This window comes from Cebus imitator, unplaced genomic scaffold (assembly GCF_001604975.1).
Source record: "Cebus imitator isolate Cc_AM_T3 unplaced genomic scaffold, Cebus_imitator-1.0 Scaffold402, whole genome shotgun sequence".
Classification (NCBI taxonomy): domain Eukaryota; kingdom Metazoa; phylum Chordata; class Mammalia; order Primates; family Cebidae; genus Cebus; species Cebus imitator.
The window spans coordinates 368,039-394,206 of record NW_016107717.1 but is presented as its reverse complement, the minus strand read 5'-3'; the positions used below and the strand labels follow the sequence as shown (position 1 = coordinate 394,206).

General features: G+C 41.5%; 1 protein-coding gene across 2 annotated transcripts in view; it reads right to left on the bottom strand.

Annotated features, from left to right (window-relative positions):
- PAPPA2 (pappalysin 2) overlaps positions 1 to 26,168 on the bottom strand; it is a 288,728-nt gene that overhangs the window by 260,712 nt on the left and 1,848 nt on the right. Inside the window, exon 2 of one of the 2 annotated variants that reach the window (XM_017508836.2) lies at positions 24,213 to 26,039. In XM_017508836.2, coding sequence (XP_017364325.1) covers positions 24,213 to 25,140 — 928 coding nt within the window. In that variant the 5' untranslated portion in view covers positions 25,141 to 26,039. Of the gene's footprint in view, positions 1 to 24,212; positions 26,131 to 26,168 lie in introns of those variants that run through there. The other variant, XM_037731478.1, reaches the window with a different exon arrangement.

The following is a 26,168-nucleotide window of genomic DNA, read 5'->3' as shown; positions in this document are numbered from 1 at the left end:
AAAAAAAAAAAAAAAAGGAAGAACAATTACATCAAGTATCTCATCTGACTACAATAGATAAAATGAAAAATCAACAATAAGAGGAACATTTTTGAAACCATAAAAACACATGGAAATTAAGCAACATACTCCTGAATATCTAATGGGTGAAGAAATCATAAGATAATATATAAATTTCTCAAAAAAATGAAAATAGAAACACAAGATACCAAAACCTATGGGGATACAGCCAAAGCAGTATTGAGACAAGACTACAGCAAAAAAACCTACATCAAAAATTGGAAATATTTCAAAAAACAACAACCTAACCAAGAACCTCAAAGAATGAGAAAAGCAAGTACAAACCAAACCCAAAATTAGAAGGAAATAAATAAAAATAAATGGAGAAATAAACAAAACAAATTCTAAAAAATTCAAAATTTAAATGAAACAAAAACTTGGTTTTTTGAAAAGATGTAAAAATGAACAAAACATTAGCTAAAGTTAAAAAGAAAAAGGCCCAAATAAATAAAATCAGAAATGAGAAGATGTTATAATTGATAACACAGAAATACAAAAGATCATTAGAAACTATAATGAATGCTCCAATAAATTCAAAAATCTGGAAAACATGGATAAACTCCTAGATACATGCAAACTGCCAAGATTTAACTAAAACGAGAGAGAAAACTTGAAACAGATCTCTAGCAAGTAACGAGACCGAATCAGTGATTAAAAAAGTATTTCGACAAAGAAAAGTTTTCACTGCTTCACTACAGAATTTAACCAAATCTTTAAATAACTAATATGAATTATTTTCAAACTAATCCAAAAAAATTTAAGATAAGGTAGTTCTTCTAAACTCATTCTATTATGCCAGCATAACTCTAATAGCAAAATCAGACAAGGATATAGCAAAAAAAGAAAACTACCTACCAATATCCAACAAATACATATGGGAAAACCTTCAACAAAATATTAGCAAACTAAATCCAACAGCACATTAAAAAAAATAACATTCACAATGATCAAGTCAAATTTATCCCAGAGATGCAAAAATGGTATAAAAAATTATTCATCTCAATGGGTATGTTATGGAAAAAAAATTTAATAAAATTCAACATCTCCTAATAATAACGTTCATAAATTAGGTAGAAGGAAAGTACCTTAATAAAGGCCATATGTGACAGCTAACATTGTATTGAACAGGGAAAATCTAAAAGTGTTTTCTCTAAGAACTGGAACAAGACAAGGATGCCCACTCTCACCACTCTTATTCAACATAGCACTAGAAGTCCTAGTCAAAGCAATTAGGCAAGAGAAGAAAATAAAAGGCACCCAAATTGGAAAGAAGCAAGTAAAATTATCCATTTGCAAGTGAAGTGATCTCATATAAAGAAAAACCTAAAGACTCTACAAAAAAATAAAAATAAAAATAAAAACTTATAACTCTTAAATTCAGTAAAGGTGCAGGATACAAAATCAACATACCAAAATCAGTAAAATTTTTATATGCAAACAGCGATCAATCCAAAAAAGAAATTAAGAACAGAATCTCATTTAGAATAGTTACAGAAACAATAAAACACCTAGGAATAAGTGTAACCAAGGATGTAAAAAATCTCTACAAGGAAAACTACAAAACACTGATAAAAGAAATGCAGAAGGCACAAATTAATGAAAAGACACCTCATACTAATGGATTTAAAGGATATTGTAAAAATGACCATGCTAACAAAAGCAATCTACGTATCAGGGCAACCCCTATCAAAATACCAACGGCATTCTTCATAAAAATAGAAAACACAATCCTAAAATTTTACATGGAACCACAAAAGCTCTCAAATAGCCAACACAATCCTGAGCAAAATGAACAAGGCTGGAGGCATCACACTACCAGACTTTAAAATATACTACAAAGGTATAGTAACCAAAATATCATTGTACTGGCATAAAATACACAAATAGACCAATAGAACATAACAGAGAACCCAGAAATGAATCCATGTTTCTACAGCAACTGATTTTTGACTAAGGTACCAAGAACATTGATTGGGGAAGGGAAAATCTTTTCAATAAATGGTGCATGGAAAACTGGATATCCATATGTAGAAGAAGGAAACTAGACCCCCACCTCTCACCCTATTAAAAAAAATTCAAAATGGATTAAAGACCTAAATGCAAGACACAAAATGATAAAGCTGCTAGAAGAAAATATAGGAGAAACACTTCAGGACATTGGTTTTGCAAAGATTTAATCAATAAGACTTCAACAGCACAGGCAACAAATGAAAAAATAAACAAATGAGATTACATTGAACAAAAAATTTTATGCACAGCAAAAGAAACAACTGAAAGAGTGAAAGACAATGTAGAATGTGAGAAAATAGTTACAACTATTCATCCAACAGTGGATTAATATCCAGAATATACAGAAAACTCAAATATTTCAGTGGCAAAATACAAATAATAAGATGAAAAAATGAGCAAATGATCTGAACAAATATTTCTCAAAAGAAGACATACGATAGCCAAGAAATATATGAACAACTACTCCACATCATTAATTATCAGGGAAATGCCTATCAAAATCACAATAAGACATCATTTCACCTTAGTTGGGATGGTTATTATTAAAAAGACAAAAAAAACAATAAATGCTGGCAATGATGAAGAGAAAAAGGAACTCTTATATACTGTTGGTGGGAATGTAAACTAATACAGCCACTATGGAGAACAGCATGGATGTTCTTCATAAAACTATAAATAGAACTATCCTATAACACACCAATCCCACTACTGGGCATTTATGCAAAGAAAAGGAAATCAATATGTTTTTAAAGCACTGTTCACAACAGCCAATATATAGAATCAACCCAAGTTCCCAGCAACAGATGAATAAAGAAAATGCAGTATATAAACACAATTTAATATTATTCAGCCATAAAAAAGAATGGAATTCCGTCATTTGCAGCAACATAGATAGAACTGGAGGACATCATGTTAAGTGAAATAAGCCATGAACAGAAAGTTAAACATTTCATGTTCTCATTCATATGTAGAGGTTTTGGAGGCTTGGAAGGGTAGCAGGAAGAGTGAGATAGGGAGAAATTTGTTAAATGATACAGAATTACAGTTAGGTAGGAGGAGTAATTTCTAGTGCTCTATAGAACTGTAGGATGACTATGGTTAAACTAATCATGATATGTTTTTAGTAGCTAGAAGATATTTAATGTTCTCAATACAAAAAAAGGATACATGTTTTAGATGAAGGAAATGTTACTCTGATTTGATCACTACATAGGTTCATAAATACAATAATTACATATCAATTTTAAAAATTGTAAATGTCTGCTGCTCTAGATCCCACACATGTGCCACTCTATTAACCTCTACCACAAATGTATGAGCTGAGTGTATCAGACCAAAAAACTGAGAATCAGAGAAGTTGAGCAAGTCATCCACCATCTCACTGTTAGCAAATGCCAGAAAGGGATCAAAACCAAGTCTATTTGACCGAAAAGCTCATGGTCTTCCTACTCACTGAAACATTTTAAATACTAAATAATTAGTTCTTAGTTGTTGTTTTGGAGCAAGAAGAGTGACATGGGCTGGTGAGAGTGATATTAACACATTTGCAGACCACTACTTGCAGATGACTGGGATCCGACTCAAAAAGTATGTACAGACTGACATCCACACCTGGAAATAGTTTGGAGGAGAGAAAAGAGGGGCTGGCCCAGCTGTTTATATCTCCCTGTTGGCCATTACCTAAATTAACAGGGTGCCTTGCTGAACATTTGGTAGAATTTCTGGATGGTCCTGCAGGTTTTTGACACATAACATTTAGTAACCACTTTTAGAGGACCCCAAGATAAGGAGGGTCTAATGGGAAGAGCAGACAACTGAGAAGTCACTTCCAAACCAATGGCTTCAGTCTCTACTTCCTCCCTTTTCCTGGTTTCCCCATTTGGTATGTATCTGGCAAAGAAGAAATCTGTATTTGAAGGGAATGTAACAGAAGAGAAGTGACATAGCCCACCTAGGAACTGCTGCTGCCCCTCAAATGCTCTGATTGCTGACCCCTTCTCTATTAGAAAGCACCCCTCTCTTCTACTGGAACCTTCTGTGTGTGGGTTTTGACAGAATGGAGTCACCTGACCACAAGACCAGATAGAGGGGGTTATGCTTCAACAGTGCCCCCACCACCCTAATGAGGAGAAAAAGTTTAGTCCACCCTGGGAATTACAACAGTCAATTAAAAAGTGAGAAAAATATCTTCTTAGAACTGTCAGAAATCCACCTGTCCTTGGTATTCTTATTTTATGGTAGTGACAAAAGGTGAAAGGCACCATCTCATACCCTTTTCTACCTCAAAGCCAGGTATATTATGCCAACTTATTTCAGAGTGTTCAAGTTAATGGGAAAGCAAGAAGTGTCCCTTTCTGAGAGGCTAAATAGGCCTGATATACATTATCAATACATATCTCTCCCTTTGTTTGAAATGCCTCCCTTCTATGGTTATGCCCTTCAAAATTTACCTGAAGTTTCATTTTGTCTATGAAGTCTTCCTTGACTACCTTAGTCAAGGTGATCTTGTTGAACTGCTGCTATTTGTGAAGCAATTGTAGAGTCCCTTGACGACAAGAGCCTATCTTAGACATCTATGAATTTACCACAAGAGCAAGAAAGGATGGGTCGTAGTTCCTTGTACCCACTCTGCTCCTAAAGTCAAAAAATTTGAGTCATGAGAGTCTTAACCCAGGGAATGAGCATTTCCCGCCAATCTTGGGGAACCCTAGTAACCTTGCGTGCATCTGACCTGGAGGAATGATCCAAGGGGACCAAGCATGCCCCTTGCTCTGCAACTACATGTGGTTAGTTTTTACATGTTAGATGAGCTCTCCCACAGCCATCACGTACTAACATGCTTTCTTCTAGATCCTACACAGTTAGATTACAGCATATGTGATAAATATTATTGACAGCTTTTCTTGGACAAAGCGTTATTCTGGAGGGAACATTTATCCATGGCAGAGTCTCATAGAGGAGATCGTTTAACAACAAGCCAAGGTGGCAGAAGATGAAGATAAGGTCCATGCAGAAATGCTTCTCTTGGCACAGACACATCCACGGAATCTCACTTCCAGGAAACCCTCATGGCAGAGTTTTGCTCTGCACCTCTGGGAGGATTAAAGTCAGTAGTGAGAGTTCTGCTTCTCCAAGAAGCCCCATCGGCTTCCAGGAAGGTGAAGCTCTATTCAACAAAACAGAGGAGTCATGCAGTGTCATCAACTCTGGTAACCAAAAAAACATGCTGTGTGGTGCAAGTTTGCTTTTAGGAGGAAAATGAGCAAAAACAGGGCCAGGTTAGGTCATGATCATAAATCAACACACTACGAGGCAAGGTCTTCTCTCAGGAGGTTATGCCTGTGGCCGCCCCACACACATACATGCAGCCCTCTGCAGAACTACTTATCCAATACCCCGACACCCCAGAGAGAGCATGAGGAGAATTTAAAAAAAAAAAAAAAAAGGAAGAGAAGGAGAAAAAGCCATCCATCAAAGACCAGGCAAACCTGGCAGAGAGCAGGACCTTGTGAGCAGGAAGTGGGAGAAAGTGAAAAAAGAAACTTGGGGAGGTGTTTTTCAGCTGTTCTAGATAGGATTCCTTTAAGACAGGACTAGGTTTAGCTTTTTGTCTGTGACTCCAAGGTTTTACAAATAAGAGCACAGAGTGGGAAAACCTCCTGGGGACTGTTTCACTAGCACCTCTCCAGTAAATTTTTCACCTTCTCATTACAGTCTGTTTTCATTGTAGTCATGCTGTCATGTGCAAGGATAACAGAAAACAGGAGAGGGGATTCCTCTGGCTTTCCATAGGCCACCCATGTGCAGGGTAGAAGTCAATGAAGCAGATTTGCTGGGAAAGCATAGGGCTTTCTTTTGTGGTTGCCTAAGAAAAGAGAAAAACACAGAATGGTAAGACGGAGAATAAAAATTTAAAGGAGCTGAGAACCTTAGAAGAGGTGGCCTGTACATGACACCCATGGAAGGCAGTCGGCATGGTTCCTGGCACAGTGTTAATAAATATTAGCTACTCTTACAGTTATTATTGTTAGTCACTGGGAATGGGGGAAGTGCAGGGAGCTAAGTCAGATGCACCAACATTTTTTACACTATCTAAAATCAGCAGCACCTGTCTGGAAGTCAAGCTGAAATTGCACACAGACCTCCTAAAAGACAAGTCTGGAGCTTCTCAGATTTTACTGTGGATACGAATAACCTGGGGATCTGAAAAAACGCAGATTCTGATTTGGCAAGTCTCAAATGGCACATGAGATTCTGCGTTCCAATAGACTTTCAGGTGAAACTGATGCTGCTGAATCTCAAACCACACACTGAGGAGCAGGACTCCAAATCAGAGCAGACCTGTCCTGAGGATGAGCCTTTGTTAGCAGTGAGTAATGGACAGAGACTTATCTAGTGGTTCAATACAACCAACATCCTCAGGTTAGTCTCCTCCACCCCCACCTTCATCTCACTTATGACACACACACACACACACACACACACACACGACATGTTTGTTTAGTGACTATTTGGGACACTTCTCTCCATTTACATATCTCCTGCACAATAACACTAGATGACAGCAATAGAAAAAACAAATGAGGCATGGAAAGACACTGATGCGAAAACTCAAAAAAGAAATATATAAATTTTAAATGTTCAGCCTCAAGAAAATGCAAATAAGTCAAGATGAAAACTCTTGTCTTTTAAGTTGGCAAAGAGGAAGAACAATAACAGTCTATATTTGGTGACACTGTGGGGAAAAGGGCACAGTCACGCACCTCTAGGGAGAGAGAAAATTAGTAAACCATTCCGGAAAACCATTTGGCAACCATTTACCAAAAACAGCCACACCCTCCAGCCCTGTAATTCCACTTCTAGGAATCATTGTTAAGGAAACAACCAAAGAGCTAAGAATTAACATGGACGTTCAAAACAGCATTATTTATAATAGAGAAACAGTACAGTCCATCTGAACAATAGACTACTACCCTACCATTTTAGAAGAACATTTAGGAACACAAGAAAATATTCACAGCCTGCTTGTTAGAAAACAAGGTAAGTTCTGGAACAACAGGTATGCTCTGATCCAAATGGTATAAAATAATAAATAGGTGTTAATTTCCTAAGCACAGATTTACAGGAAAAGGATTTTTTAAGCTTCTACAATAAACCGCTTATCTGAGTCTGCTTATCTGTAGAATAAAACTAATGATATACCTACCTCATTTGAAGATGAAATACATTAATACAGGTAAAGCCTAACTATAGTAAACACTCAAAAATGTTAGCTGTTATTAATTATGGGCATTTTTGTCTGGTTTGCTGCCATATCTTCAGTGCCTGGAACAGAACCTAGCATATATTAGATACTTAATACTTACTGAATATACAAATTCATGAAAGAATTACACACTGCATGCAGGGCATTGGCACGAAAACCAGGTATGTTCATTGGAGCAGATCATAAAAGGACATTGAATAAGAGTGAACCAGGTTTGACTTTATACTCTGGGTGACAAATCAGGAGCCACTGAAGGATTTCAAAGGTAGGACATGGCAGATGGTGACCTAATCAGATTTATTTGTTAAAAAATATTATAATAATAATGACAATGTAAGGACAAAAACAGATAACTGACCGTTTCCATTTCTGCATGGGCTTGGGGTTAATTAAAGGAATTTTGCACACTTTGGAAAGTGAGGAAAGCAAAGGGCTTGGGTCACTGTGAAGCCCACAACTGCAAAGAACCAGGTCCAGCATGCCCTTGACCTGAGATAAATCTGGGGCAGCAGGAGCCGCCTTCCTAAGGAAGTTTCCTTGGCCATCCAACAAGAATAAACACGGCTTTAGGCACTCATCACCGATGGCCTGGGTGTCAAGTATTGCTGAACAACCAGGATATGTTCTGAAGAATATGTCGTTAGGCAATTTTGTCATTGTGTGAATGTCAAAGAGTGCACTTACACAAACCTAGAACATACCTAGGCTATATGGTACAGCTTGTTGCAGGCTACAAACCTGTACAGCCTGTGACTGTCCTGGATACTGCAGGCAACTGAAAAATGAATAGTATTTGTGTATCTATACATAGAAAAGGTACAGTAAAAATATGGTATTATAATCTTACGGGGCCATTGCCGTATACATGGTCTGTTGTTAACCAAAACATCATTATGCAGTGCATCCCTGTATTTTCTTGCTGAAAAAGTAACGCACGGGGATCGTTAAAAGCTACCTACGTAGTCAACCTGGAGTTCTACTGTGTCCTCCAGAGAGCAGCCAATACCTTCAGGAGCCTCATGAAAATCTCTCAGGACAAGTCTGACCCATTCCCAACTTCCCAAACTCTCAGAGCCTTGATCTAGACCCATGAATAGTCAAGGAAAGCCTCCCAGCAGTCAACTGAATTTTGTTTTTAATAGTAAACAATATGCTAGGTTTAAAAATCAAATGGTGGCGCTAGAGCCACCAGCTAGATCAACTAGCTAAATCACTAGATAAACCAAACTTAATTGCTCTACAATCTCAAGGAAGATAGAGAAATCCTCAATACCTCATTTTCCCCATCCACAAAATGAAGATAATGGCATCAAATTTATACGGTTTGGGAGAAGAAAAAATTAATTTATACATGTAAAGCACAGTACTTATTATGCTCAGCACATAATACATACTCCATATTATTATTCCTGGCTAATATTAGTATCATTTTAACATATATAGGCCTATCTTTTCAACTGTATTACAAGCTACTTGAGAGCTGGCAAATTCTGCCTTGTACTTCTCCACATTCATTTGTATTAAGGCCACATCTTGACCATGGTAGAAATAAGTAATGCACTAACGGATTGAATCAACAAGAGATAGTTAGCAGAGTTGTCAACAGTAAATAGTGATGTGTCACATGACACTCTAAAAAATCCATTTCCCCTAATTAAAACAAAAATTCCCTTTATTACCCTTTCCCACCCAGCATACACACACACACACACACACACACACACGTCACTCTCCACAATGAGAACAGTTACTGACTTGACCTAGTACAGCTCTGCCCACAGTCCCCTCCTCTAAAAGCATGCCAGCTTTTCATCCCTTTTGATATTACCTACTAGGGATCAGGAAGAATTAAGAGTCATAACTAGACTTGTGACTTCCCACTCATCTTGGACAATTTTCTTTAGAGTTAATGCTTTGCTCCAATATCATCCATTATCTCAGTACATTTGAGCAACTTTAACTTACTTTTCCTCCAACTATTATTTATTTTATAAACAAATAACTGTAGTTGAAAAGTAATATATTTTGTATGTCTAGTCATTCCCTCAGAGAGACAGAGAGAGAGAAAGACCTCTTGAGTAATATTAAACATGTAATCTTTTGGAATGTCATTTACATCATTTTTAACAACCTTCAAGAACAATCAGCCTGAAATTTCCTGAGCATTCTATACACTCTGCTGGTCCTGTGACTATAGAATTCCATAAACAGCACATCAGTGCCCAATGGCTAACCAGCTGTGGTTTACATAATGAGCATCTAGAATGTGAGTAGGTATTGGCTGTGTTCCTCAACAGAGGTGGAGAGCCACCTGTAGGCTTTGCTTTCTATCAAGATGATCTTCCACCCAAAAAAAAAAAAATAGAAATTCATGTGCTTAGAATTCCAGCAATACAACAGAAAGGATATACATCCCCAAATACAGAGCACAGGTCTTGCAAAAGCTAAGAGAGTAGTATGAAGTCACACACCTTAGGGGGCATGAAGTGTGTCAAATTCCTTAACCTTGATAAGGTACCTTAGTGCCCAGCAGCTGTCATCCTAGAAGAGACACAGAGACTCCGTGGAATCCACAGCAGGATGCCTCAGCACTTCTCCACCCTCATCCCACTCTCTCAAGGTTCTTTTGAGAACTCTTTGATAACTCCAGTGTGGCAGCCCCACACCAATTTCCTGGATTTTCCTCTTCTCAGTCAAATAAATAATTTTGAGATCCCTCTCAGAAATTTTCTTTGGTGTTCCTGTTACCAGGTATAGTTTATAGAATTAATACTACCCTAAGAAGCGTTTAAATAGTGTTAAATATATACTCGATGATCCAGGGACATTACAGGAGACATTATTTAAAGCAAGCACGAAGAAAATCCTATTGCAATGAAAATGACATCTCAGCTTATCCTTCAGCTAAGGTTAGATATTTGCATGTCAGGTTTTCTTAAAGTGAAACATTGTATGATTTTCACAGTGTTGGTATTTGTCCAACGCGTCTTATATTGCTTCAATGTGCGTATCCCACACCTGCTCACTTAATAATACCTGAATAGTTTGTTTGTTTTTTGTTTTGTTTTTGTCTCTGCCACGTGGTCACAAATAACCCAAGGAGACTCTGACTGCTTTCTAAGAAGCAAGCTGCTGGTGAGGTCAGGCAACCCAGGGACCACACAAAACCAAATACAATGCCAATCAGAACATAAAGGCTCAGAGTCTCTTTTTTCACCACTGGTTTAAGAGTCTGAGAGGAAACCAGAGGATACAGAGTCTATGTGTTCTCAAATTGAACCCAGGTGAGTCTTCAGAGCCCAGTGTTCAAAGAGGAGCTTAAAGCTGACCTGTGGGTCAACCTCTGCTGTGCAATAGCTTTGCCTGCTTGGCCCCTGGGTGAGAAAGGGAAAGAACAAGGAAACTAAGCAATCTAAGTAATTGGCACAGGTCAAATAATGACTAAAGCCATACATTTTCTTACTGAAAATCTTTCTAAAATGGTGTCTTCTGCTTTCCAGTAAGAGGCTTAAATTAATCAGAGGCAGCCTGGAAGAGTGGAAATAACACCAAAATAGAAGTCAAGAACTTGGATTGGGGTCTCGGTCTACCCCTGTGTAATGTCAGGAAAGTGCCTTTCCCTCGCTGGGTCTCACTGTCCCATCTGTGAGAAGGTGAGATGAGCTGGGCTGTCACCCAGCCTGCGATGCTCTGACAGTCCATGCCCAGAATCTTCATCTTGAGGTTTATGTCAAAGGGCTTTAAGATCATCAGCCTTCTAACCCCTTCTCACTATCCCATACCTGGTGTCTGTGGCTGGAGAAGGTAAAAAGGATTGGGCTGAACCCATAAGTTAATGGTCAGGTTTTGTTTCTACTGGATTCTTCTTTTGAATTTATCTTGTAATCACATACCTCTATCTCCTAAGAAGCAGAATAACCAAACAATTATAGTTAGTAGAGCATAGTGGTTATTTGGACTCTGTTTAACCAAAATCTCATTACAAATAACTTCATGCTAAGTTATATCACATTGGTATATACATGCAATAAGAGCTCAGGAAGAGAGTAATTGAATACCTACTTTGTGCTCAAGAAACTTCAGTTGAATAAATGAACTAGTGCGTGAGTGAATGGATAATAAATAAACTGAGCTAGGAACGGCCTATAAATACATTTTACATTAAGAGAATTTTACCCTCCCAAAAGAGAGTTTTTAAAACTCCAGATTTTCAAGGGACCAGAGGAGGAGCAAATGCTGGAGAAACTTGGAATTCAAGGAGCTTCCTGGCCCCCTGGTGGCTTCTTCCTCAGGTAGCAAGATCTACCTTTCTCTAGGTATGTACGCTCCTCCTCTTCCTTCTGCCCGTGGCAATAATGTGCACAAAACAAAAGCTCTGTGACAATGAGAAAAAGACAAACCAGAAGAAGCAAATAAACAGTAAAAGATAATTTCTGAAAGTTTAGAAATAAACAGTTAAACCAAGTTGTAAATTATATCCGGTTTTACTATGAGACACATTCCTAGTCTACATTTGTCAGGTATACGTACATTTGTGGGGCTGAGGAAGGGGCAGTTGAGGTAGAAGACAGGATAACTTCTTCTGGATACTACTGAGGGGAATTTAAACTTCCTAGCCATCTTCACCATCAACAGAGCTTAAAGATTACCAGGTTTTCATGTGCCTACTTCCAAATAGAATTAGTTCATCCCACATCCTCTTATCAAATACTTATCGAATGAGTTATTAGCCGACAAAGCACTAGGTGCTAGGAAGGCAGCAAGGAACAAGATGCAGCCTCTAACCCCAGGTAGCTTACAGCCCAGTGGGAGCTAGCCTAGAATGGAAATGACTGGGCAGTGGAACCATGCCTTCTTATTTAACATCAATGCCCGGTACAGTGCCTAGCAGACAGTAGGAGCTCAATGAGCATGTGTTTACTTAATGAGAAGTAAAATGGAAATTACAGTAGGTTTCTCTTAGTGTCTTGATAAGGCAGAGTACAAGGTACCAGGAAAACGCACTGGAGAACAAACCTAAATCAGCCTTCAGAGGCCAAGGAAGAGCTCCTGAAAGAGATATCACATTCACTAAAAATCTAGGAGGTTAAATAAGAACAATTTAGGTGCATGTGGTTTGGGGCAGTGGTTTCATATTAGGGGAAAAATTACAAAGGATAGACATTAGGAGCTAGAGGCCAGGGAGAGTGCTACATCTGTGTCACTGCTAGTGGTTTGGTGTAGCTGGAAACTAGACTGGAAGTATATGTGTGAGCGCATGTGAGCACGGTGTGAGAGCATAATTGTATTATATATGATGGTGTGGGTGAGTGTGTGGGTGGGCGTGCACATGTGCACATATGAGTGTACCAGTTTGTGTAAGTGTGCATATATATATATATATATATATGCATGTATATGTGCACATGAGTATGCATGGGTATGTGTGTGTCTATTGTAGAGGCAATGGTGAGACTTAGGAGGTAAGTAGAGTCTCATATGATAACCTAAGGAAGCTGAACTTTATCCTGAGGGTACAGCAGAGTCATCTGATGGTGTAGGCAGGAAAGTGACTTGAGCTGCTTTGTATTTGAAAATGCTTCTCTTGATTGCAACCAAACAGCTGAAGAATAAATTAATCTCTCAGGTTAGAGATGGTCAGAATTATTGTGGCCAAAACTTAGCTTTACTTTGGTTATTGGGATGAATACAACAAGACCAAAAGAAACTGAAGAGGTCAACCAGAGAGGATTTGGTGATTAATTGCTGGCATTACATGTCATGTGGAGAGCAAGGGACAGTGATGTGAGACAGGAACTCCCAGAGTTCTCGGCCCTTTGCTGAGACAGAGAAAAGAGGACAAGCAATGGATGTGAGATGGATGAAGGGTTCAGTTGAGGAAGGTTGGGGCCTTCATTCCTTACTGCTCCTGAGATCAAAGATAGTGACAACATAGCACAGTGGAAAAGAACTCTCAGGACAAATGTCCAGGTTCACATCTTGGCTCTGCCTGTACAAGCTATGTGACCTTGGACAGTACCTATTTCTCTCTATGCTCTGGTTTCTCCATCTTCTTCCTTGAGTTGTCCTGGGGAGCATGTGAGTTAATATCTGAAAAGAGACCACAGTAGTGCTTGGCACAGAGCAAATGCTACAGAAGCACTTGTCAAATGAAAATTTATGCAATAATTTTTTGGAGTGATTGAGTTTGCATTTGAATGATTTACATTTCTGTTACTTTATGTACCATCATTTCCTGTCTCCCACTTTAGATGACCAGTTCTTTAATAAAAGATGAGTCTTGGATCTCTCTGAATTTAAAATAATATTTGGTGCTCCTGTGCCATTTGACACATTTTCTCTTTGCCCTAATTCTGCTACTTCCCAGTAATCTTCCTGTTTTTCTGGTTACCAGCTCTCCTTCCCTAGCCTCAAGAAATCCCTTGGTTTATACAGGCAGGACTAATCACTCTCACTGGCCAGGCTGTAATAACCTGTTTACAGGTCAGTTTCCCTAAACTATGAGCACCTTCCAGGCACAACTCCTGCTTTAGTAGTTCTTGATTCCCCAACATGTAGTTAAAGGCTTGATATTTTACTTAACAGAAGCTCAATAAATGTTGAATGACTGAATAAATAGAACAAAACTACTTTTATAACCTGCCCAGAATTTATAGCAATTATTTGTAGGAAAGTTAGCAAATGCTGAGTCACCTCTTCAATGATGACTCACTAACTGATTAACTTATAGGCTCTGCAACTTTCCCTCTGATCAGGTAACCAGATTTCTAATGCAGAAATGAGCCATACTTGCTCGTCTTGATAGCCCAACCAGTTGCCATGGCAATACTTCAAATGTTCTGAGACTTTGGGTTCCAGTTTCCACATTTTATATTTGGGCAGAACCACTTTTCCTCACCACTCAATTCTGACTCATAAAGAGAACTAGGATGTTTTTGTTTGCCCACTGAGTTTTCTTTACTGGATGTTCTCTTTAAAAAATCCAAAGAGGAAGATTGTATTAAGACAGGTAGTAAACATGGGAAAGAACCGATACTGTTATTTTTTGGATACAAACTTAGCATAGAAATATGCTTTCTGGAAGGTGCTAGGACTAGGGCGTGTGTGATGTGAGCTGAAACAGGTCTGATGAGCCCCCAGAGTAACCTTATTTCATGTACGCAAGAGCAGAAGCATGGAATCTGTATCCTTACGTATGACATCAGGAACTGAAGCTAATGGATATGCAGGATACACAGGCTCAGGAGCCAAACTAAGGTGTTGCTTTTCTCTTAGTAAACACCAAATAAAGTGTTTATTTGGCTTCCTCAAGGGATGGATTAGAACAGGAAAGAGAAGGAGTCAGAGCTCCTGGCACACACATTCTGAGTGAATCAGTTGGTCAGCCCAAAGGAACAAGAAAGAAGTACACAGAGGAGAAGGCAGGAGATGAGAAAGGACAAATTGTTGCTGGTGACAAGAGAATTGTTGGATGTATTTGGGCTGCCAAAAATGATTCCTACTTTCCAGCCCTGCCTCCGTTACTCCGAATATCTCCAACCTGACAACCTTTGCTCCACCCTAGAACTGCACTGGGAGACTCTGTGGATTTCCATCTCATTCCTGAGGGCTGAGAAAGGACATACAACTCCCAGAGAATGGAGGGTGAGCAGCTAATGGTGCCACCTGGGTCCGTCAAAGCCTCATCCACTGTATTGTCTCCCTGAGATGCAAAGGACTGAGAAGAGATATCTTTTACAGTAAATGAGAATTGGGGAATGAGGAGAAGAAAGGCAGTAACAGGTGCCAGGCACTGAAGCTGGAGTGTGATGAATAGGATAATCACAGGTCACGCTTAGAGAAAACCCCTCTATGCCACTGCCTAGAAGCGATTCTCCTTCCCCCACCTGCACCCAGGCAACTGGATGACCCCAAAGACCCAGATCTAACCCTGTGAGTCAGACACCATGCCCTGAACAGTCTGCCAAAGAACCCAGCTGGAGCCAGACACAGAGCTGGAATTTAGGAGAAAGGTCATGGCTATGTGAGCTATGTGAGCTTCATCTTCCCTTCTCCCCTTGGTTTCTCTTCTCTTTTTCTTTCTGAAGGTTCTACTGCATTAGAATCTGATGCACTGTGACTTCTAAGTGCCTAAGTGTTTCCTGCATGCCTATCATTGAAGGTTCAGCCAGGTTACAGGTAACAGGAAGCAATATGCTTTAGGCCAAAGATGAAGGTTCAGGGAAGAAAAGGCCCATCTTAGGTACCTTCAAGGAGCTGGAAAAGGGAGCTTGGTGAGAGCACCCACTTCAACTAGGAAGGACTCCTGCAATTGCAGAGGCCTCAGCTTCACCACCCCAGGTGTCTCTCCTAATTGTGCAGCAATGGTACATGTCTCCAAGACCACCGAGTTCCCTAACATGCTGGCAGTGGCCCAACCATACTCACCAGTGATGTCACAGAAGCCCATTTTATTATTTTATTTTATTAAGATAGGTTCTAATTCTGTTCCCCAGGCCAGAGTGCAGTGGCACAGTCACAGGTCACTGCAGGCTCAACCTCACCAGGCTCAGGTGATCCTCCCACCTCAGGCTCCTGAGTAGGTAGGACCACAGGTACACGCCACTACATCCAGCTAATTTTTTATGTTTTGTAGAGATGGGATTTCATCACATTTCCCAGGCTGGTCTTAAACTCCTGGGTTCAAGTCATCTGCCTGCCTCAGCCTTCCAAAGTGCTAGATTTACAGATGTGAGCCACCATGCCCAGCCTTCATTTCATTTTAGAGGGTCAGAGGTATAAAACCAAACCTTCATGCATTGACGGGGATTACTAAATTGTGCAGCCACTTTGGAAAACCATCTGGTAGGGTCTCAAAATGTTAAACATATAGTCATCATGTGACCCAGAAATTCCACTCCTAGGTATCTAACCAAAATAAATAGAATTATATCCACTTGTGCACAATGTTTGCAATAGTGAAAAAGTAGAAACAACCAAAATATCCATCAACTTAAGACTGGATACACAAAATGTGGTATATGCATGGAATATTACTCAACAAGAAAAAGGAATGAAGTGCCAATACATACTGCAACATGGACGAACCTCAAGTGAAAGAAGCCAGATGCAGAAGAGCATATATTGCATAATCCCACTTTTTTGAAATGCACAGAATAGGCAAATCTATAGAGATAGAAAGTAGGTTGCCGATAACTAGGACTATGATGGATTTGGAAAGCAGGGGAGGGAAGAGGGTAGGGCTGATGGGTACAGCATTTCTTTTAGGTGCCATTAAAATATTCTAAAATTAGATTGAGATAACTTCATAACTCTGTAAGAATACTAAACACATTGTTTGTACACTTTAAACACATGAACTTTAAAATAAATTATATCTCAATATACTATTTTTAAAAAAGGGAAAAAATAAAAATAAACTCTACCTGGAGTACTCCTATCAAGAAACTAGCATGATTTGTTTCCTGCAAGAAATATCTAGGAAGTTTTGTTTAGATTTGAACAAAAGGAATGTCCCTACCACTGATAGTGTCACAGTCTCTCTGTAGAAGTTATTTTGCATAGTGTGAAACTAGAAAGCAAATGAAAAAAGAACGGTGGAAAAAGCAGTTGGCAGACTACTCATGAGCAAAATCTAGCCTGCCACCTGTTTTTGTAAATAAAGATTTATTGGAACACAGGCATAGAAATGTGTTTACATATCATCTACAACTGCTTACACATTATAACGGAGTTGATTTTTTTTCAACAGAGACTGCATGGCCTGAGATGTTTAAACTATTTATTATCTGTCCTTTTATAGAAGCACACTGCTGCCTTCTGCCCTGGACTCAGGAGCCTAGACTCAATAGTCTAGAGCCTTGCAACTTGCATCACAGTCCACATACTAGCAACGGCAACAGCACCTGAAGCCTGTTAGAAATGCAGAATCTCAGTCTGCCCCAGAATCAACCCAAATTTGAACCCAAATCTGCATTTGAACCCAAATCTGCATTTGTGTAAGGCAGCTGTGTTAGTACAAGAAGTAGATGTCAAGACAGGATAAAATATGTAGGATTTTATTAGGGGAGACAATTCTGAGGAAATATTGAGGGATCCTAAAAAGGCTGGGAGAGCCATGAGTCAATGCTGCAAGTCTGACCCTGAAGGAAGAAAAGAGGGAAGGACGGTGGGATGAAGTGTTGTCTACAGTGCAGTCTAAGGAATTTCCTGCAAGGCCTTTTCGAGTCCTCCAGCCAAAGTCAATGACTGCCTCTCAGGAACTGGTCTGCCTTTATCCGTGCCACCCCAGGAATGTGTGGCCGCAGTGCAAATGCAGTGATGTGTTTCAGAGCACAGCACTTGGGGTCCTTGGTCCATGAAACTCCCTGCAGTGTGTAGGACACACTTTCGTTGTACCTATTGCCAAGTGTATTGCCATGGCAGACATCTTAAGAATAGTCTCAGCTAATCTCTATTCACATTTAAGTTTGAGAAGTAATGCTCTAAAGCCTGAGTTAGCAAACTTTTTCTACAAAGGGCCAGACGGTAAATATTTTGGCCTTTGTGGGCTAGAAGGTGTCTTTTGCAACTACTTACCTTCACCAGTTAGAAGGGAAGCCACCGCAGAGAACACATAACCAAATGAGTGTGGCTGTGTGCCAATAAAACTTTATTTACAAAAACAAGCTTCAGCTTTAGACCTGATGTGACCCATAGGCCATAATATGCCAACACCTGCTCTAGAGCTGTGGGGATTAAACTTCCTTAAAGTAGTGAGACCCCTCCTTCATATGAAACAGGTAAGGGAAGGGATGCTCCTATTGAAGGTGGAATGGGAGCCCTGCACTCAGTGGCTCCCCTCAGAAACCCCTAAGACACCTCCGCAGGCAGCAAAAACAGAATCTGAAAGTCACTACCCTGGATCCCACAAAGAGACTCCAGTTTCAGAAAGTTCCTCTCACCCTTTTATTCATCCTTAATGGGCAGTTAGCAGTCTAAGTTTCTATTTTGTCTATTCTACAAACATAACTGAGGGTGTTTAATACTGTGCAAGTTATTTTGGAGTGACAAAAGTGAACCAGACATGCATTTGGCTCTGGAGGAACTGCCAGTAGACGGAAATGAGACATACACCTAACGAATAAGGCAGGAAGCAACATGCACCCTAGGAAGTCACACATGAAGGGCCCTGGAGGCAGAGACATAGAGGAAATTACTTTCCATAGGGACGAGGGGCATGGCCACAGGCTGTGAGAAGAGGGGTCATACTCACAGTCTGTTTTACTTCCTAACCCAGATACCTTACAGTCCCTCCACATTCCTCTCTTCTAGGGGGCCATATAGTCACATGGAAAACCTTCTATATAAAGATGGTAATTTACAACCATCAAGGGATATGCCCTGTTCACACAAGACAACTCATGCAACTCGTACTCATCACCGTGGGTGAACCCACCCCTAGACACCAACAGCAAGCCCTCACGTCCACGAATCATCCATGCCTAGGGCAGTTGGCAACGACTTTGCTGCACATCTGGATCCTAACCAGGGAGCAGAGTCCTAACATGGAGGGAACTGCACAATTCCACAGGGTCCTTGGAGGACAAACACTCCGACTTCAAACCTTGCCCTGATATAAGAAGAAGCAACTGAGGAGAGGGTCATGCAAACCACGTCTTCAGGGAGATTCTGGGAAAAGTATAGATTTGCCCCTTCACCTGTCATTGAGTCCTATTAGGTAAAGGGAGAGATCCCACACATGGCCTGCCTTTTACATTCTCTTCACATCTATGTGAGTCTGGCTTCTATGAAGTTTCATATTCTACATGGATGACACCCTCCACCCTAAGTACAAAACTCCCTTAATGGGAGAAGGGGTGTTTCATCATTCCGTGAAATCTCATTTCTTAGATGTCACTAAGAAATAAACAATAAAAAAATTTAAAAATGTTATTAATATAGGTCTTAAACAATGGGTTTCATACATAATGTCAGCAGACCCTAGTTGTCAGGAAATCCAGAAGGCTCCTGATATGGTTTGGCTGTGTCCCCACCCAAATCTCATCTTGAGTTGTAGCTTCCAAAATTCCCACATGATGCGGGAGGGACCTGGTAGGAGGTAATAGAATCATGGGAGTGGTTTTCTCCTGTGCTGTTCTTATGATAGTGAATAAGTCTCATGAGATCTGATGGTTTTATAAATGAGAGTTCACCTGCACAAGCTTTCTTGCTTGCCACCATGTAAGACGTGACTTTGCTCTTCATTAGCCTTCAGCCATGATTGTGAGGCATCCCTAGTCATGTGGAACTGTGAATCCATCAAAGCTCTTTCCTTTCTACTCAGTCTCAGGTATGTCTTAATCAGAAGCATGAGAACAGAATAATATAGCTCTGAACGTTGTATGAACTATGTGAACATGTGTATTTTTCTAGGAGTGGACCTAGCTTTCATCGGATTTTCAAAAGGTGTTATGGCCTCCAAAAAACTTAGCACCACTGTACAATTTATTCAAAATAGTACTGCTCAGGCTGAAAAGAATGGATTATTTTTTAAAATAAAATAAATGAGCCCTTTGGGGCCTCTGATTCTACCCATGTTCATGATTATCTTGAGACCACATTGTGAAAAGTCTGTTTACCATCATTCTCATTTTACAGTTTAGCAAGCTGAATTCCTAAGAAATTAAAGTGAATATTCCACCTAAGGAAAAATGATAGGTTAGTAGGTTAGAACCAAAGACAAGCAGGTTAACCTGCTGCTCCCAGTAACGACTGCTTCCCCCATTAGCGCCTGCCAGGCCATGAGTAAACACAATGGCCAAGCCCTGTGGTGGGCACTTGACATACATGACTTGTTCAAGCATCATAAGTCTCCGCAAGACATTGTCTTATTTTTTGTTTTTTGGAGCTTTTTAAAATTTTTATGTAAATGGAATGATATTTTGTATACATTTTTTTTTCCTTTTTCCATTTGAGGAAACCAAGGCATAGAAAAGTTCAAGGGCCTGCCAAAGACCACAGCCCTGATAAGTGTCAGAGATGAAATCTGATGCCAGGTCTGCCTGTCTCCCGAGTTCTATGCTGGGACATACTCCAACGCTCGGATCCTCAGAGGAGAAAATGTCAGGGACAGTTTCTTAGACATCTTTGTGCTCTCCACAGGGCCTTGTCGTGCTTTGCATGGAAGGCACTCAATAAATATTTGTTGGATGAAGAAACCTGGTCTTAGGCTCCAATTCTGCCATGGACTTAGTGACTCAGTCTCCTGCAACTTGGAGCTGCAGGTGGTTACTCAGCTGGGCAACTTCAGGGAACATTTGAAATCAATTACGGGTGAGGAGGAACCTATTAAAATCTTCTCTTTTGTGTATGTTGGGGTTGAAAGAGAGGAAAGGAAGTTGAGAAGGAGGGAAAGGAACAGGATGGTTTCAGGGTTGGGTGCTGGAGCTTAAAATTACACACCCCGATGGGACAGAATTTGGCTTATGTCCAGTACTCAGTTCCAGTGGCCCAACCAAATGGGCTGCTGACCTCAGTCTACTCCTAGGCGGCCACATGGCCCTGAGCTGCCAGGCCCCTGACTAGCTACTCTTATGGAGGACTCTACACTGGGGCAGTTGGACACAGTCCTCTCCTGTGCCTTGGCTGCTCTGTCTCCGCTATGAGAAATAGACGACTTCACTGCAGGGACCCAGGTACCCTATCTTCCCCCTTCAAGGGCCAGAGAGACTTTCAGCACCGAAAGCCTGCGAGCTCCGTGTTGTCCTCAACTCCAAACAAATGTATTCTGGCAATTCATTCTGGAATTCAACTTTCTATTTTGGAAGAATGTGGGAGTTTGGAGTAAGGGGGTGGGGGGAGAGGGGTAACTTCAGTTGATTTTCTTTTCTTTACTAGTTGCTAAAGTGCAACTTAGTCACAACCCCAAAAATGCCACTTTTGCCCTTTCACATAAGCCCCACAAAAAAACACTTGCATAAAGCTGACCCCAAGGGATGCCTATGAACAACATTCTCGGAGAGGACAATTAAATGCATGCAGTCCAGAGCCAGGGCAGGACAGTACTCCAAGAAACCAGACATTCCCCACTACGTGGCTGCCTACTCTCCTGTGAATGAGACAACACTGCCACCTAGCGTTCTGTGTAGAAAGTATCCTCTAAGACCCCTGCATCTGGGTCTGGGGAAGGGGATGTTCCTCTGTAAATTGCTGTGGCTGCATTGCTTGAAGACTCCGTTGAAGAGAAAATGCCCTCAAGTAGGTAGATTAAGGATTGGGAAACTGGGTTTAAGTTGAGTGGGCAGAAGCTAAGCTTTGAGAGCTGTTGAAAAAGTGTAGGGGCCATGTCTCACAGCACCTTGGATCATTCACCGTGGAGCAGAACTGCTGAATTGTATGTGGATCCCAGGGACTTGATTCTATTCTCATTCTGCATAGGTGAAGACCAGCCATCCTGAGAATAGACAATGACTGGCTCGGGGGCCAGAACTGTATGGTAAGAGAAGGAAGATAGGCTGGTCTGCCCATAGGCATGAGTAGATTAGGGCAAATGCCTTTGGAAACATTATGGTTCTCCGGCATGGAGACCGCAGGTGAAGTGTAAGCAGCTAAGCACAGTGAGTACACAAGGATGCCCAAGCCCTCAAGAGCCCTCTTGCTAGAATCTTGAAGAATGAAGCCATGCTCCCAACCCCCATCCTTCCCAGACCTTTACCCTAAATCTTTACTGAATATTTTCTGATGTACAGAAATCTAAAGAAAAATATAGAGTGGTAGGTGGAGAAAAGATAGTCCTGGGCATTCCCTGCCCTCAACCTTTCTGGTGTAGACCTAAGCAGTGATATACCAGTACACCACAAGGGCCACTTTGATTTGAAGAGAAGGAAAACTCAGAAGCCGTATGGTCTGCAAAAGATTTCCTGCCCAATTTTGTATGCTTAAGGGGGTTAAAAGAGTTCAGATGGACACTCTGGAGAAGAATCTGTGTGCTGTGGCAGCACTGGCAGTGGTTGGTGGCAGGGGACAGGTGGGCAAGGGAAAGAGAAGTCCTGGGGTGGGGACATGGGAGGTACCACAGGAAATGCTGTAACTGGAATCGAATTACGACACTGCTTTCCTCTATGCAGAACATCAGACAGGACACAAGAGGGACAGGACAGGGGTCAAGTTTCCCCAGGTTTGGGCTCTAGTAACCCAAAGAGGTAGCCCCTTAGAGCCTCCCACATCGATTCCTGTTGGATCCTTCTCTCATATTTTTCAGCCAGGGAATTAATCCCAGGTCCTTACTTTGCTACTGCAAGAGGAAGGGTAAGCGGAGTCCTGGGTCTTAGTCTAGACTGCGAGCACACAGTTTCCCTAACAGATGGGTACTAGGAAGCAAGATTAAGCAGCAAGAAGATGTCATCTGGGAGAAACTGTGGAGCTGCCAACTCTGATCAGATAATCATCTCATTATTTCTTCCATTTGGCCCCAGAATAAGGATTTCCTTCTACTCTTTCTCTTCCCCCACCTAACTTAGAGCCCAACCCTTTTTTCTCCCCTTTCCCCACCCCCTCTCCCACCCAAAAATAAAATACAGCAAAACCACAAGACGTGAGAATGCTCAGTGTCTGGGAATCTCAGCTTCCAAAGGAGAAATCACAGCCAAAGTGGGGGAGACAGAGTGTCCGGAAGGGATGTTCCAGCAACACCCCCTTGAAAGAGGCTCCCTCCTTGCCGACTTCTTTCCCTAGTCTGAAACTTACTTGCAGGCATCCAGTAACCTGATATTTTTTTCTTAATTTGGAAAGTTGTCATGTGATTCAGTTGTTCCGGAGTTCTATTCCCAGCCTGCCTTGCATGCCTTTTATTGCCTCAGTTTTCTCATCAATATAATGGGACTGGAAAACATGAAAGAGTATTGTGGGTAATCCAAATTAAGCAGATTATATGGCTCTACTATGCACCTTGCTTTGTGTTAGGTTCTGTCACGGAGAATTCAAAAGGATAATAAGGTACCAAATGATGAAATATCACCTCTAATCCATGAACTCTTGCTTCATCCCAACCTCCCCAGGAAGGCAACAGGAAACAGTTACCCTTAACCTCATTTTTCTGTCTTTCTGGGTGACTTTCTGTGAAAACCAAGATCTGTGTATAGGAGAAAACAAATGTGGGTCATGTTCCCAGACAAGACAAGGGCTCCTGATCAACACCGTGGAGTTACACAAGATTTCATTTTTTAGGTCCTTCTTACAACAACAGTCAGGCCTAGGAGTCGGGATGTTGGCTTGTAAATGCTCACTTTTTCCAGGGGACCCTACTGTTTCTGGGCTGGACACATGATAGCTGGGACAAAGTGAAGGGAACTCCAGGACCTGGACCAGATGGTACCTTTCTGCCAAGATCCAGGGCACTCAGAGAAAAGGAAACCAGGCAGGTTGATGGCTGTGTACCTGGCAGCCTTGTTTCCTTATTACCTGGACCAGCCCAGGCATAACCCATTGCTCAAGTCCGTGGATTCTCATCTGCCTTCAAGGTTGCCTGAGTATCTCATCTTGGACTATCAGAAGTGGAGTGTGACACCCCTTCTCCTTTACCAAAGAACCAAGGAGATCCATCCCTTTAAAGAGAGGTAAGAAAGCCAAAGTCTCCTGAGTGCAAGCACAATGTATAAAAGGACATGAGATCAATACGAGGTACAGAGGTTGATATGGCAACAGTCAGTATATCCTTTTTGATGGTGTCTGGAATCCTGCTGTGCTGATGAATAAAGGCCCTTCCCCTCTCCCTGGCTAGCCCCTTCTGGCTTTTGTGTTGGGTCTCCTTCCCATCCTTGATCCCTAGGTCTAACCCATCAGAAATAAAGCCAGCCATACCCTCAGGATCTCAGAAGGACCAGGAGAGGGGTGTTACCTGCAATGATGGCTGGGTTGTTCTGTCCTCCTTCCGGTTTAACCCAGGTTTCCACTGTGAACGCCTCCCGGGGAATCTCAGCCAGCACTTCTGGACGCAGCAGCAGCCGCTCCCGCCTCCCAGAGAAGTATAAGATGGGCAGTCCTACTTGGGAGTTAAAGGTCTCTGCTTCCCGGTAGGAGTCCTCTCCACCACTGTGGGTTCTGTCCTCCGGCGGACTCTTTCTGACCCTGTGCTTAAGGGAATGCTTGGACCAAGGTTGGAAATGTGAAGAGATATCAAAGTCTCCCCATGTGTCTTCCTCCTGCCTCTTCCACACTTGACGACGCTGCCTGGGCTTGGCCCAGACCCTCCTTTGGGTCTCTGGTTTGGGTTCCTTCAGGGTTGTGAAAATGGTGGTGGTAGTGGTGGCAGCCATGGCTGAACCTTTCTGAGTCCCAGCCCCACCTAGAGACTTCTTGGGTCCTTGATTTTCAAGATAAGTGTCATCATCTCCCAGCAGCTCAGATTGCCCAATAGGACCATCCTCTATCCATGGGGCAGCTGGCTGTTCAGCTGCACTCCTCAGCCCTGCTGGATTTTCAGTCAGGTCTTGGGGAACAAGGATCACAGCATTTCCTTCAGTCTCTGATTTGCTGTGTCCTGCATGGTGGATTTCCTGCTCTCCCACAGGGTAGGGCCTTAGGTAGTTCCCAGCCCTGCTGGGGTAGACTCCAAAGAGGTGATACTGTGGAGCAGCTCTGGGTCTTCGAACCTTGGCTCCCAGCCAACAACGTTCTCCTTCCAACAGCACCTGACTCAGGTGTTCCCTCTGAACCAGGGATTTCTTGTGTGTCCAGCCCAGCTCAGAGCTGGCAGAACAGAATGCCCAGCCAGCCAAAACAGCCAGGCTTATTCTCAGGATCTTTAAGCACATCATACCTCCCATAGCTCTTTCTACAGAACCAGAAGTCAAGTTCTGGGTACCACACCAGAGTGATGGGCAGAAGAAAAAGGGGCAGCTAGCAATGGATTTGAAGTCACCAGGGAAACTATTTTGTTCGCAGACCAAACTTTTTCAAATAGCCTCAAGAATGCCTCTCTCTGCTGGCTACCTGTTCCGGCCACTCTGCCAGCACAGCTTCTATGCCTTCCCGCCACATGTGCTTCCCGCACGCTTCTGCCTTGGTATCTCTCTTCCTGCTCTATTTTAGTCCTTGCAGAATGAACTTAATTTCTCTTGGTTCCTTTGAATTTCCTTCCAGAGAGCTCAGGTTTCTTCCCCTCCGCTTCTTCTTCAACAACCCTTCCCCTCGGTGATACTAGAAGAGAGACCCACAGACATGAGCTGGGTCTCTCAAATATACACTCACAAGCACATATCCCTCACTATCTGAAGTCAGTCAAAATAAACTTATTCTCTAATTTTCATTTCTTTCTCTTCTTCCTTCCCTCAGAATTACCTTCTTTTTTTGTAGTCCTTAAGCCAAAATAAGTTCACCTTAAAACAAATTGCTAGAACTTTTACACAGAGACACACAATTTGAATCTTCTTATTTTTACATGCAAAAATAATCTAGGGGCACAAAAATCCAAGCTGGTACTTAACTTTCATTCTCCAGATGTCCTCAGCCAGGTCCCCATCCAACTTCTGGTCTGTCCGTGAAGGTTACAGTGTTTCCTTCAGTTTGGTGCTTGGGGTTGTTGGTTGTTGGTTTTTAATCCCTCATCCAACTTGTTGGTAGGTTGAAAGTCTCCGTAAAGTTACTTGGGTTGTCAGTTTGCTGTTCTGATAATCTTATGTGCCTGGAAGCTCTTGACTTCACCTTCTTGGAGCCTTGTGGGTTCCTGGGGAGATGGGGAAAAGAGCAAAAAGAAGAGCACAGACTTCAGGGGACCTGCTCTTTCCAGTCTCTCCTGCTCCCCTTGGCTCTTTTTCTCTGTGCCTGTAAATATCTTCTTCTTTTTTTTTTTTTT